At 44.8% G+C, this 15,752-nt stretch overlaps 1 protein-coding gene across 1 annotated transcript in view; it reads right to left on the minus strand.

The window, feature by feature from the left end:
- Positions 1 to 15,375, minus strand: part of LOC138297210 (WAP four-disulfide core domain protein 5-like) — a 595,909-nt gene extending 580,534 nt beyond the window's left edge. Inside the window, exon 1 of the mRNA XM_069236700.1 lies at positions 15,274 to 15,375. Coding sequence (XP_069092801.1) covers positions 15,274 to 15,285 — 12 coding nt within the window. The 5' untranslated portion in view covers positions 15,286 to 15,375. The remainder of the gene's footprint in view (positions 1 to 15,273) is intronic.
- Positions 15,376 to 15,752: the final 377 nt, after the last annotated feature.

The following is a 15,752-nucleotide window of genomic DNA, read 5'->3' on the forward strand; positions in this document are numbered from 1 at the left end:
GCAACTGTGGAGCTGACCAATTGTAAACGGACCTAGACTGGACCCTATACTTTGCCTCTGTCTGATACCCTGTGAGTCCATAAGTGCCTCCCCACGAGGTCCTGGGGGCTTTAGAAGTCTAATCCTGTAGTGGATTGGGACTTAAAGGACTAATGCCAGAAGGGAAAATCTTTGACTATGACGATCCTGGTTGGTGTATCCAAACCGCACTAAAATGCGATCAGGCTCAAATAGCGCCTAGATTCTGGTCTACTGCAACTACTGGTGCTTTGTGCTTTTTGATGCTATTTTTATTTAAAACTTTAAAAATGTACATCTCTAGATTCCCTTGTTGGATTTTTGTTATTTTGGTGTCATTTTCTTTATTAAATCTCATTAATTTGCTTGGTGTTTTTACTTTGGTACTGGTTTGGTAACGTATACTTTACACATTGCCCTAAGTTAAGCCTGACAGCTCTCTGCAATAGCTAAAAGTGGGTTGAGTTCAGGTTAATTTGATAACTTTAGGAGGGCACCTTAGCCAGAGTTGTGATTTTTCCTTGAGGAGGGCAGTCTCTCATCTCGAATAATTAGCCTTTTTATTACAAAAGCCCTATGGAAATTCTCCCACTACTTAGTAGAGGTAGACTTCCTATTCCTTGTGTCCAGCTCCTAGGGCTGTAACCACACCAGCTTTGTATGCAAGGTACAAAAACCCCAGGTTGTAAAACGTAGTGATGGACCTAAAGGGTAGAAACATTAATGGACATGTTCTATAAAAGCATTTATGGTTCCAGACAGTGTATATATTCATTCCCTTAAGCTGTGGTATGCGGTCAGAGATAACCAAGGACACTGCTGTACTCTCACGCTGCCTTCCCCCATACAATAAGGTGCACATCTGTCTACTGAGGCACAGAAGAATAATTTAATGAATATAATTCCCAGTTGGAACATGCCCTCTTGGGGTCAAGTACAGGTCTTATAGAAGCATACGTTGGTCGCTACTCGCACCTCTGTGCCTTCCTCCTCACTTTAAACCGGACCCCTCACTCTGCTCATAACGTCTCACTCAGTCTTTCTATCTTACGTTGCCTGAAATCTTTCTCTACCCCATATTCTTCTCGCTGGCCCTCAATCTGACCCAATGTGTTCTCCTGCTCACTTACTCACCCTGCCCATACATCATAGCTTTTTCACTCCCTCACTCTTCCTCAAGCGTATCACGTATTCCTTTGTCCTGCCACTAGCTATCAATCCAGTTCTAATTATTTATTCGGCTTCTAGACCCTCAGAACTCCTCTAACAATGCCAAAAGCTCTCTCTGCAGCTCTTATGATTTATGCCATTGATTGCTTTTGTCCTCTCCAAATCATACCTTTACCAATCACTCAGTCCTACCCATTAACTTTAATCTGACCACTACATTATGTCCCTTCAACCTCATTCAGTTTGCCAAACCCAGCCCCACTCTATTTATACTCGCTCTCAGGCCCACGACAATCCTGTCTTCAAAGTGTGCACTTACTCGTCACACTTGCTGTGATGATTTCTTAAACTCTCTAGTGCCACATGGACACCCTCACTCACTTCTACTTTTACACTGCATCTACCACCCTGTGCCTACATTCCTATTCTCACTCCTCCCAGTCACCATCAATTCAGAGGAATTTTTTGCTCTCTGTTGTTTTTTGAGTCTTCTCACAAGCTTGATAAAGTTCGTTTTATTTGGCACCCTGCCTTTTCTACAATTTGGAAAATAAAGTGCCTTTACTACAAGTTATTGTGTGCACTATCATTGGCCCCTGCAGCCACGGAATAAAGCCATAGTTGCGGATTTCCGCCAGCAGCTGGCTCTCAGCAGGTGATTGCAATGGGTGAATAAAGGAGTCCTCCGCAGCAGGGAAGACACCCTGAGCTGTTGCTGGGGTTCGGCGAAATCCACTCTGCCTCGTATAAGACTTAGGCACTTCATGCATCCATAGTTGGTGAGTTTTGCAAAAGACAGTGCTGTGTTGAAGGCTGCAGATTGTGCCCATGGGTTAACCTATTTAGTGGCAAGAATTGAGTCAGCCCAATAACGCGTGCATTCCAAAGAGGGCTGTGAGCACCTCCCTCAGCCAGCTCTTTGCTTGGTGGTGCATGCCCCTGCAAAATTGAGAGACTGTTCCAGAACATCAAAGCTGTTCTGATGGTAGAAACCACTCTGGCGTACTTCAACCTCAGAAGAGACTCTTAGCTAGTCATAGATGTAAGCCCTATAGGACTGGGAGCCACACTTTAACAACGACAAACATGCTTAGAGTGGGCCCTGTTAGGCCACCAAAAAGCAAGCATTATTTGGCTATATGGAGAGGGAGGCTATCGCTATTAATTGGGGGTACCAGCATTTTTATTTGGTCAGGTATGTGCATCCTTTTGTCGTACACGCCAACCAAAAGTCACTCATCCCCTTATGAAACTACAGCACAATTATGCAAATTGACATACAACAACACAAAATACAAATGACTCATCGAAATCTATATTTGAGCACAAATGCATCCTTCAATTAACTTTTGGCGCAAGTACACATTTAGCAACACAAAAGGATGATGGACGGAGTGCTGACAAGGCAAACACTCACCCCCAGTCACAGATCTGGGTTTAATCCATCGTTCTTTTGCTCACCACACCACCCCAGTTTGGACCCAGCCATATGCAAATCAGTCTTGACCCTGCTCCTCATGGGAACAGTCCAGCCCGAACTGCCAGGCCAGGTCCTCCCTGGACAGGAAACAAGCATGCTGGGACCGGTTTCAGGGTTTCACCCCTCATCAGCCAGGCTAGCTTGATTCCAGTGGCACAGTGAGCAAGGGATCCACGTCTGGGCATACCCTTCCCACTTAGGGCAACTTTAGCAACACAAAAGAATGATGGACGGAGTGCTGACATTGCAAACACTCACCCCCAGTCACAGATCTGGGTTTAATCCATCGTTCTTTTGCTCACCATGCCACCCCAGTTTGGAACCAGCCATATGCAAATCAGTCTTGACCCTGTTCCTCTTAGGGACGGTCCAGCCCGAACTGCCAGGCCAGGTCCTCCCTGGACAGGAAACAAGCATCCTGGGACCGGTTTCAGGGTTTCACCCCTCATCAGCCAGGCTAGCTTGATTCCAGTGGCACAGTGAGCAAGGGACCCACATCTGGGCATACCCTTCCCACTTAGGGCAACTTTAGCAACACAAAAGGATGATGGACGGAGTGCTGACAATGCAAACACTCACCCCCAGTCACAGATCTGGGTTTAATTCATCGTTCTTTTGCTCACCATGCCACCCCAATTTGGACCCAGCCATATGGAAATCAGTCCCTTGTCGCTGGGACTGTAAGAAAACAGTGAGGGTTAGAAAAATAGCCCACCCCAAGACCCTGAAAGATAGGTGTAAAGTACACCTACTACCCCTAGAGAGCACAGAAGTCATGATAGGGGGGTTCTGCAGGAAGAACAAACACCAGCAATGCAACAACAGTGGATTTCCGGACCTGAGTACCTGTAAGACAAGGGGACCAAGTCCAATAGTCACGACAGTGTCAAGAGTGGTCTGGAGCCCAGGAAATGCCAGCTGAGGGTGCAAGGAAGCTGCCACCTGTTGGAAGAAGCTTGGAGTTCTGCAAGAACGAAGAGGACTAGGAACTTCCCCTTTGGAGGATGGATGTCCCACGTCGTGAAGAAGCTTGCAGAGGTTTTTTCCCACGCAGAAAGACCGCAAACAAGCCTTGCTAGCTGCAAGGGTCGCAGTTAGGGTTTTTGGATGCTGCTGTGGCCCAGGAGGGACCAGGATGTCGCCACCTGGATGAGGGGACAGAGGGGGCACCCAGCAAGTCAGGGAGCCCTCACAGAAGCAGGCAGCACCCGCAGAAGTACCTGAACAGGCACTTAGAAGAAAAGTGAACCGGAGTCCACCTGAAGTCACAAAAGGGAGTCCCACGACGCCGGAGGACAACTCAGAAGGTTGTGTTCTGCAGGTTAGAGTGTTGGGTACCCAGGCTTGGCTGCGCACAAAGGAAATCCTGGAAGAGTGCACAGGAGCTGGAGCAGTTGAACATCATGCGGTACTTACCTCCACCAAACTTGAAGAGTCACTGGATTGTGGGAGTCACTTGGACAGAGTTGCTGAGTTCCAGGGACCACGCTCGTCGTGCTGAGAGGGGACCAGAGGACCAGTGATGCAGTCTTTTGGTGTCTGCGGTTGCAGGGGGAAGATTCCGTCGACCCACGGGAGATTTCTTCAGAGCTCCTGGTGCAGAGAGGAGGCAGGCTACCCCCAGAGCATGCACCACCTGGAAACAGTTGAGAAAGCCGGCAGGATGAAGCGATACAATTTTGCTAGTAGTCGTCTTGCTACTTTGTTGCGGTTTTGCAGGCGTCCTGAGCAGTCAGCGGTCGATCCTTTGGCAGAAGGTGAAGAGGGAGATGCAGAAGAACTCTGGTGAGCTCTTGCATTCGTTATCTGAAGAATTCCCCAAAGCAGAGACCCTAAATAGCCAGAAAAGGAGGTTTGGCTACCAAGGAAGGAGGATTGGCTACCAAGAGAGGTAAGAGCCTATCAGAAGGAGCCTCTGACGTCACCTGCTGGCACTGGCCACTCACAGCAGTCCAGTGTGCCACAAACACCTCTGTTTCCAAGATGGCAGAGGCCTGGGACACACTGGAGGAGCTCTGGGCACCTCCCCAGGGAGGTGCAGGTCAGGGGAGTGGTCACTCCCCTTTCCTTTGTCCAGTTTCGCGCCAGAGCAGGGCTGGGGGATCCCTGATCCGGTGTAGACTGGCTTATGCAGAGATGGGCACCATCTGTGCCCATCAAAACATTTCCAGAGGCTGGGGGAGGCTACTCCTCCCCAGCCTTCACACCTATTTCCAAAGGGAGAGGGTGTTACATCCTCTCTCAGAGGAAGTCTTTTGTTCTGCCTTCCTGGGCCAGGGCTGCCTGGACCCCAGGAGGCAGAAAACTGTCTGAGGGTTTGGCAGCAGCAGCAGCTGCAGTGGAGACCCCGGAAAGGCAGTTTGGCAGTCCCCGGGTTCTGTGCTAGAGACCCAGGGGATCATGGAATTGCCCCCCCCAATGCCAGAATGGCATTGGGTTGACAATTCCATGATGTTAGACATGTTACATGGCCATGTTCGGAGTTACCATTATGACGCTGTACATAGGTAGTGACCTATGTACAGTGCACGCGTGAAATGGTGTCCCGCACTCACAAAGTCCGGGGAATTTGCCCTGAACGATGTGGGGGCACCTTGGCTACTGCCAGGTTGCCCTCACACTAAGTAACTTTGCACCCAACCTTCACCAGGTGAAGGTTAGACATATAGGTGACTTATAAGATACTTAAGTGCAGTGGTAAATGGCTGTGAAATAACGTGGACGTTATTTCACCCAGGCTGCACTGGCAGGCCTGTGTAAAAATTGTCAGAGCTCCCTATGGGTGGCAAAAGAAATGCTGCAGCCCATAGGGATCTCCCGGAACCCCAATACCCTGGGTACCTCAGTACCATATACTAGGGAATTATATGGGTGTACCAGTATGCCAATGTGAATTGGTAAATTTAGTCACTAGCCGGTTAGTGACAAATTTGGAAAGCAGAGAGAGCATAACCACTGAGGTTCTGGTTAGCAGAGCCTCAGTGAGACAGTTAGGCATCACTCAGGGAACGCATACAGGGCACATACGTATGAGCACTGGGGCCCTGCCTGGCAGGGTCCAGTGACACATAGACTAAATCAACATATATACAGTGAAATATGGGGGTAACATGCCAGGCAAGATGGTACTTTCCTACAACCAGGACTTCCACTGGGGTGACCAAATGAAAGGGGTTACAAAGCTTCACCTAAGGATAAAAGTTAAGATGCTTCTCAAGTGCCCCAAAAAACTGCACAAGAGGGTGGGCCCCAAACCTCTTCACAATGTTCAACTGGGTACATGGGTGAAAACCTTGATCCCAAAAAGGCATGATGTCACAACTGTAAACAGAATGGACACCAAACTGGAGACTTGGCCTGTCCCAAAACGTATCCCCCTAGCACTGCCCCAGTTAGTACTGGTATAGCCAGTCTCCAGGTGGGATCAACAGAGTACCCAGAGCAAATCAGGGTTCACACTGAAGCTATTTTAGTCTCTGAGGGTGGGGTAGATGTTGCCACTCTTGCTGTCTGCCCCCCTAATATCAACTGATACAAACAGCATCCCTTGATTAATGGGACAAAAGTAGAAGCCCTGAGGGATACGGTGCCAGTGTCACCGTGGTGACAGAAAAACTGGTTTCCCCAGGACAGTATCCGGCTGGACAAACCTATCCAAACACAAATGCTGACAATGTAACTAAGGTCCATTCCATGGCTATGGTGACCTTGGAATGGGGAGGGCTTACTGGCCTGAAACAGGTAGTGTTCCCTTCTGCTACCCCAGAGGAATGCTTGCTAAGGAATGATCTGGAGTCCTCAGCTTCGTCTGAGGCAGAACTCAAAACCCATGAAGCCATGCTGGGAATCCCTGAACTGGTGTGTGTGAAAACGAGAGCACAAAGTCGAGCACAGCATTAAAAAGAAGTGATGGAGACTGAAATAATGGCCCAAACTTCAAAGAGAAAGGGAAAAAAGACTGGGGGACCAGCTTCTACACAGCGACAAAACCAAGACTCCTCTTCTCAGGAAGAAGTCTTTTCCTTTGAGGGAACTGAGTCCATGGAGCTGGAGCCTTATCAGGTAGAGCTCTTGGGCCCTGGGGGACAGCAACTGCACAGGAGAAAGGAGATATCCCCACTGCTGCCCTGCTGTGCTGCCCTCCTACTTGAGTGAGAAGGACGGGACCTGCATTTTAAAACCAGGACCACCGGAATGACTCTAAGGACTAGTTGGCCGGCCTCCTGATGAGAGCCTCAAGGACAGAACAGGCTCCAATAACCTTGAATCCAGCACCTGGACTCTACTAGCTGTGAGTCCTGCCATTGGGATTCTTAGGGTGAATGATTATCTGATTTTGTATAAATTTGTCTTTTATCGTTCCAAACTGGCAGACAGCGGCAAGTCTTTACATGAATAAACATAATCATCTGAGGTTTCAGTGTAACCTTGTTTCCTCTAAAAAAATTTAAATCTGTTGAGGACTATGCAAACTTAAGCTTAGTCTTCAACATCTTTCTCCATTACTCAATTGTATCTTCTGTGATTAGGTACAGATTTATTCGAAGATTCTACTGATACTTTTTACCCAGGTCTGGTGCACTTGGCTAATGATCTAAAATATCTAACTTCCTCATCACTTAATAAAGCAGAATTACAAAATGTTTCTTCTACTTCCAGTGGATCAGAAAGTTTGTTTTGTCCTTTCTTTAAAATAATATCCCATTAGACCTTCACTTTGTCTCCTACTTTCAAAATAACATTTTTACAACCCTGTCTTTTATTGTGGAATTGTTTGTACATGTGTTATGCTTTATTAATCTTATCCTTAACCACTTCTGGCTCCTAACTTACTCTTTGTGCTTTGGGCATCCAGCTGATGTTGTCCTTCGATAATGGTGTCCTTCCTCTCATTAGTTAAAAAAAGGGCTGTGGATTGCTGCACTAAATGGTGCTTTTCTGAATGCCCAAACAGTGCGGGATATTTCTATTTTCCAATTCAAGTTGTTGTTTTTCGCCAATTGGATTGCTCCTTTTATGACTCGATTAAACCTTTCCACTGCACCATTTCCCGACAGTTGATAAACTGAAGTCATTGTGTGTTTGATTCCATTCCTCTTTAACAATTTGTGGAATACATCAGATGTAACTGGTGGTCCCTTGTCTATTATGATACTTTTGAGTAGACCTTCCTTTAAGAATATTTTGTCTAAAAACTTTACTATACTTTTAGAATCTGCATGTTCCACAATTTCCACTTCGGGACACTTTGGGAAATGGTCCACAACCACCAATAAGTATTTCTGTATTTCTCCATCTGATATTGGATCTGTTACATCAAGACATATTTTTTCCAACGGCATTGTGGGTATACTTATTGGACATAGAGTTGGTCTGAAGTTCACTTGGATTTTGTCAGAGTTTGCACATGTAACACAATCCTTGATTTGTTTTCTCAACAGCAACATCTATGCCAGGTCACCAATACAGTTTCTTCATTCTATGCTTTGTCTTAACAATCCCTAAATGTCCTACATGACATACATTTATCAATTTGACTCTTAATCATGCTAATAATTATTATAATTATTCTACCACTCATCCAAATTGTGTCTTCCTCCTTTGACAATTCATGTCTCAATTGTTCAGAAAAAGTATTTTTTTCAGGCCACACATTGATTATGTTGTCACTGAGTTACATTAAGACTGTGTCTTTATTATAGGCTTCCATCCATTCGTCACTTTAAATCCCTTGACTGCAATCATTGATATTCGCTACACAAAGTCTCTCAATGTCTTTGTCAGGCATTTTGTTTACAGGAAGTGGTAGTTTACTAAAAAAATCTGCCACTCTGTTTTTAAGACCTGGCACATACTGCACTTAATATTTGTAGTCTAACAGTTTAATGGATATTCTTGCCAGACGAGGTGATGCTTTATATAGCCCCTTAATAGTTAACACACTGGTGAGAGGTTAGTGATCACTTCTTAACATCACTTCTGATCCCCACACAAACTGTAACGTTCCATTCCCCAAACACACACTAAAACTTTGCATTCAATATCTGAATGCTTCTCTTCAGTAGGGGGGGGGGTTAAAGAACGCAGAGAAAATGCAACCACACTATCTTCACCTTTCTCATTTAACTGACTCAAGACTGCTCCAATACCTTTTCGACTAGGATCTGTTGTTATAATAGATTTTAGGTTTATATCAAACTCTTGTAAAGGCAGTGCAGTGGTTCCCAATCTGTGCGCCGCGGCTCAAACAGAGTTTGGGAGCCAATGGATTATCTGAGTGCTTAATATGATTTTGTTTAATGTTTGTGCATAATGTTTAATATGATTATTACCAGTTTTTATCTCACTGCTCGCTAATTCGGGCTCTAAAATATACGTGCACTTCATATAGTAATAAACAGAAACGAAATGCATGGTCAGTATCACGGCTGCACCATATTATTCCTCTGGAATTTAACGTGCTACCCAAACCTCCCTCGTGAAATTGTGAATAGTGGTCTCATCTAATTGGCGTAATCTAGAGCAGTAAAAAGTTCTGCTGTTTCTCCCTACCGATGCACCTGCCTTCTTGAGAAATCTTGTATGGTTGCGTCCTTTAAAGAGTGTTTTGTGCTCTACACGTACATGTGTGTCTTTTAAAGCGCATGTTTCATTATTTAATGCTGTTGGTAGTCTGTTTCTAACTGACAGTTGAAATAAAGACACAAAGGCCATGTTAAAAATGAAAACAGCCCATTTTATTTAACCTTCTATTTAGGTATTGTGCCCGAACCTTTGTAGAAACTCAAAACGTGAAGAAATGGCCAGTATTTCTCTCAGGGAAAAGTTTTAGACAACTTAACCTTTTAGTGAGCCCCAGCACTGACTCAGGAGCTGTTTGAACACATCAGAGCCCACATCACAATTTTTGTCAGTCAGTCGTCTTTGATATTGTTCTGTTAATTTCAAACTCATTTTTATCATTTCATTACTATGTTGTCACGTACATCAACATTTGAAGGACACCACATATGAAAAGCTTGCTGGTTTTCACTCCTAAGAATTTTCAAAAGTTGGGAGCTCAGTCAACACCGGACTACTGACTGCGTTGTAATGCCTTAACAACCATAAATATATATGTGACAAATAACATTAACAACAATCTGTTTGGTATCAGCATGTCTGTGGTCTGTTAGTAAAGTGCAGTGTGTGTGTCTTGTAAAATTACGAAAGCAGCTGGAATGCCACACATTAAGTTGTCTCGAGTAATTCTGCACAGTATGGAGAAATGTTGATTCCAAAACGTATCTTTGCTGTTCTTCTGTCTAAGGGGCAAACCATCACTTCTGAGTGTGCAAGAGGCATGCTCACTAAAATGCGTAAAGTATGAAAGGTACAGAACATCAAAACAGCAGTCCTGCCTTCGAAGGTGGATTCTCCTAATGGAACTTAGTTGTGCAAATAATGTTTTCTATGGCTTTGTCCCTTTGTTTACCGTTACAATGCTAAAGCCTCTGCAGTGCACTATAAACCTAAATAAATGAATACATTATCCATGGGTTGAGTGGCCACTTAGTCTACCTAATGTAAAGGCTTTAGAGTTAGGGAAGAGTTCCTGCTTGCCCAGGTCCTCTTCAGTACAGGTGCTAACACCCCTTTGCCTTAGCATACAAAAATGTATACCTACTGTGAATTCATCATAGTGCAAGACACCATCCATTTTGTGTTCTAGCAGCTTCGTATGCAGGTGAGCCAATGTGGCCAAGAAGACATCAGGCAAAAAGTAAAGGGAGTCTCTGTTATTCTGCCCAGGTTTTGGGATACAGAATAAAAAATGCCCTGCCTACAAAAAGTAGCTCTGATTAAAACCACATTATTTGTTTGTGACAAGAGAGACTCTGACTAACTATCCCATGTACTTTAGAGATGGAGAAACTCACTCTAAACTCTACAAGTGGCAAGAAGTAAACATCGCCAGGCCAATTGACCAGCTATTGTTGTGAACGCCCTTGATTCTGGTTCAATGCAAATAGAACAACTCAGTATTAGTACTGCTGACCTACCACAGAGAACCAGAGATGCCTCTGGTGAATTGGAATGTGCAGAAAGATTTCTTAAAAATCTAACTCAGAGTGGAAGACTCCTGGATGAATTAGCTCAGTAGAGAAAGAACTCACACTCCCAGAATTATCTGCGCGAATCCTGCTTCTGGCTTGGATATATTTTATCTGTCAGATTGTAAACAAGCAGCAGGGGTATTCTTTTAAAGAGAGAAGAAGGACTTGACGCGGCTGGAGGCTGGGCTGGCAAGCTTCTAATCTAGAAGATTCAGAGCGGGTCTGTGCAGGTGCATGCAGCGCCTGTGAGTGGGTGTGTTACCTTGAAAAAACTGAAAACCCATGTATGCATGTTTGTAAAGTTTGTTTCTCGCTGTTGTCTATGTGGAGGGTCTGAAATTATTTACCGTTGTCAGAGGAAGATTTAGAATGAAAAGGAGGTGCGACTTGCCCGAAAGTTGATATAAACTTCACTGACAATGTTATCATGAGGGTGTTTGTGGCATTGACTACTCATATTAGTTAAACCTATTAGAATTATGTAGCTATTCAGGACCAGGTCACATGGTTAGATCGACTACTTTATCTTAATCATAGATAGATGTGGGCTGCCTATCTGTATGTCGATTCCCCAGAGCTCTTCATGCTTGCTTTCACAAGTAAGGGCACACTCCCTTCTGTCTCCCAAAAGAAGCCCACTGTGCCTCCTACATCCACTGCGAGTGCAGCATGGCCTATTCCGTGAGTGGGAGGAGGGTGGTGATATTATTCCTAGTGAACATGCTTTCAGTGTGCCCGCGCTGAGGCGTCGCCCCCTTAGTGCCACAAATGCAGGGCTGCCTGTCTCTGGTTCCTGTCTGGCACCCTCCACTGAGCAGGCTTCGAGGCAGGAAGTAGCACTGGCCTCCTCTGGGGCCACAGGGCGACCTACAAAGCACTCCGCAATGCAAAGCTCAGAGGAGCCTGTCCCTTTCCACTCATACTTACTAAAAGCACTCACAAAACACCAGTTTGTAGCTTGCAGGTAGGCTTGAGCTCGTGGTGGGATGACTGGGCCACTTGATGAATAACAGCAGGCTATGTTTTTTGCATAGCTAACCTACGATGGCAAAGGTTGTTTAAAATGACCATTTATTTTCTCACCTCACCCACCAAACACCCCCAAGATTATTTTTTTCTTTTGCCTCTGTTCATGTTTGTCACATATTGTCTTGGCTTTTCAAGCCTTATGCTCACTAACCAGTCTCCAGGCACCCTTGTTCAACCTGCCTGGCCTGGGCACGATTACTTTCAAGGGAAAAATGGAAGTACTCCTTAGGCTGGGTTTACATCCCCCCACCAGCCAAAAGAAAAGTAACATAACGGGGAGCCGCAGCCAATGGCCAATAGGTCAAGGGAGGCGCAGGTCACAAATATTTGGGAACCACTGTAGTAGTGCATTAAAAATATAATTTTTACTCTTTCAAACTCCCTATGACACATAATGTACCATGCAAAATTACTTTTGCTTGTTAAAAGTTGTCTAATGTGATATGTACGACTAGTGACATTTCCTAATAGCTTCTTGCAGTTTTTTGGTTTAGTCACGTCTACAGATACTTCATATCCTAAATATGTTACATTTTGTTTAGCAAGCTTGCATTATATGAATTCTGCGGTCAGTCTATTTCTTTTCACAATATTCATTACTTTTTCTACAGTTAGATCATGTTCTTCCCTGGTTTCTCCCATAATTAAAATATTGTCCTGAAACAATTTCACATTCTTTGGTTCTTTGAACAATTCAAACATTAATCACTGAAACATGGTTCTTGCATAGGCTAAGCCAAAAGAAACCATCATAAATCGGAAACAACCAAAAGGTGAAATAAAAGTGGTCAAATTTTGACTATCTGGGTTCAGAGGAACTTGGTGATATGCTGCTGTCAGATCTATTCTAGTGAACCATTTTACATCCTTGGTAGCAGATAGCATTTCGTTTATCTTAGGTAGGGGAAATTGGTCCACTACAATATTCTTATTTAGATCTCTTAAGTCCACTTATAGTCTCAATTTTTTTTTTTTTTTTGCAATTACCATAAGTGACCCCCATTCAGATGACTCCACTTGTTCTATAATTCCAGCATTACACAATTTCTCCAAGTCACACTCCACTTGTTCTCTCAGAGTTATAGACATGTGCCTTGCTTTGAAGTAGGGAATGTGTCTGTGACCAACATGCGTTTAATCAAACAGATGTAATAACTTCAGCTCTTTTTTGTAGAACACGCTCTAGATTTTCTGTGCATTATACATCTAAAGTAAATATTTCCTTTTTTAGCTCGTGGTAACGAGCATATCTTTTTAATCCATAGTAGGTGCTGCACAGTTAGTTACCCACTCTAGTTACTTTAATGACAAGCGTTTAGAATCACATGTTCTAATACACTGTTGTTTATCCAATGGAATGAGGCTAACAGAGCTGCTGTGTCTCGCGCTAGTTTGACAGTTCAGGTGTGCGCAAGGGAGTCACAGAGCAGCTGGTGTCGGCGTGAGACCAAGGCAACCAATTTTCACCAGTAACTGCAAGTTCCGTTAAAGATGAGTGCTTTTAAGTATTATATTTAACAACACAGCAAAACTTTGGCAGTTTTGATGTTTATACTTCGTTCCTTATCACTTTGCGGTTTATGCCCCACGTCAATCGTATACTGCTCATAAAGTTTCAGTGCTGGAATCTGCATGGAATTTGTGCCTATTCGTCACCAAATCTGTAATGACATATCCTTACTCCACTTCTTCTGAATGTTTAGTTTATTGTATAGACATATAACGTACACATTAGCAAAGTAACCCATTTCCTATCTCATCCTTCTCCGGGCATAGAATGCCCTAAATTCGCTCTGACCTATCCAACATTCTATATGACACCATTCAAGGTGTATGGTTCCCCCATTGGTACAAAATACCTTACAATAATATGCCAATACCACAGTGAGTAATAAGTAACCAAATCAGCTATAGTATTACTAACTATGTCACCATCACCTCTGCTCTAACATTTTTCCATATGGTTGTGAAATCATGATCTTTCTGGACCTAAAGGAGCCAAACTACTTTATTGGTGTGATGTCCTCATCTGCTATAGTTTGGATGTAGTTTATAAAGTAGACATTCCATTTGTGCCACTACATAAGGGACCCGCCTGGAGCAGGAATGAAAGGCTGTGGTAGTATAAGACTATATTGTTGTACTGCAGATGCGGTTCAAGAGTCGATCTGGATAAATATAGAGATACTAGTATGAGTTTTGTGAAAGCAATGCTTTTTGTGATAGTATGAGTTCTACAGGAGGGAAAGGCAACAAAATAACAGGGAGAGCAGAGCCGAGAGCCTGGCTGGGCTCTAACAGCCTATGCACGACCCAAGACCTGAAAATGTTTGGCCTGTAAATTGTACTACAAACACCATATAAAACATGATAAAGATCTTCAAAATCTTCAAGGGGGCAGATGGCATGGGGGGGGCACATTACATTAAAAAACATATTTTAAAAACTTACCTTCGCTCTCGCGACGTTCCTCTGCTCTTCCATCTCGCTCCAGCACAGGCTCCCAACCTGCCCTGCGGCCAATCCTGACGCTGCTCAGAGCAGCACCAGGATTGGCTGAGAGGGCCCAACCAGGGTGCTCCCAGGCAGACTGGGAGTCTGTGCAGGCTCTCTCCAGCCCAGCAACTGTGTTGCTAGGCTGAAGAGACCCTTCTGCGCACGTGTGTTTGGCCGGCCTGAGACAGCCGGCCAAACATACATGTGCAGTGAGGGCGAGTGCTGAGCACTCCCCCTCATTGCTCGTCACCCCCGTGGCCCCACCCCTTTGCCCCAAAAACTATAATAAACATAGTTTATTATAGTTTTTGGAGAAAAGTTTTGCAGCTGCCACTGCTGGTGGGAGGGTGCAACGCTCCTTTGCCCTTTATGGAGGAGCCGCCCCTCTCTGATTTACATTACAGGTTAATGTTCCTTCTTTACATCTTGGCACATTAGGTTAGATTGTGGGTTGCAGTCAGCAGCCACATGGAAGCTTAGCTTGCTTTGAGTTCAGTAGTCCAAGACGGGTTCAAGCTGTGCTAGGCATCTGACTTGAGTTTACAACAGGTTCAACAACGTGATTTGTGTTTCTATAAAGAAGATTTGGCAGTGCAATAATGTGGCATATGACTTGACCTGAGAACATGTGAAAACATTCTCCTGATACCAATTGATATAGATGTGTGCTGGATCTTTTTTTCAAAGTGATTTGTGTAGTTGTGTAAACAATGCATATGATATACACCCAAGTCAACGTTTTAGAATAGGCACGTTGATATTTTGGGGGGGAAATGGAGAAGGGACCTTCCCCATTGATTTATATCGAGGCAAATGTAATTTCAAGCGGGGGAAATTTAAAATAAATCCATGTTTGCTTCAGAAACGGGGAATGTCCTGTCTGAATCGGGCCTACTGCCACGACCCGCGGTTCTTATACACAATGTAATCCAGTTAATTCATCTTTATCTCCTTTTAACGCAAAGCAATGGTATTTTTCCTCACCTTACGCCTCATTGGGGGTTCAAAACCCAACGCTGCGCGAACGGGTAACTTCCGTACTGAACGCTGCGCGGTGCGCAGTTTCTTCAATGCATGGCGCTCCAAGGCGCTCCAGGGAAGGCGGCGGTTATGGACGTTGACGCTACGTGCCCTTGCGCGGCGACGCACGGTGTGACGCCGCGACCGCCCTCGTGCCGCCGGTGCGCGAGCCCCAGTCTGTGCTGAGCGCGAGCGTGGCACGCGGCCGGGGCGTTCGACGCCTGCGGTGAGCCTCGGCTCTGATGGCTCCACTGAGTGTCACTGATATCACTGAGCTCCACAGCTTGAGCGTGTAATCAGGGTGCTCAGTGCCGTATTGCACAGAAGGTGTGAGGGGACCTGTTTATTGCAGCCCTGGGCGGGTCTGTCTAGCTCGATCTGTCTCCACTTTCAAGCCCCTCCAATGCATCTTCTACATTTTACAGAGTACTAGTAGTTTGCAT

The sequence above is a fragment of the Pleurodeles waltl genome, chromosome 5, assembly GCF_031143425.1.
Source record: "Pleurodeles waltl isolate 20211129_DDA chromosome 5, aPleWal1.hap1.20221129, whole genome shotgun sequence".
Classification (NCBI taxonomy): Eukaryota; Metazoa; Chordata; class Amphibia; order Caudata; family Salamandridae; genus Pleurodeles; species Pleurodeles waltl.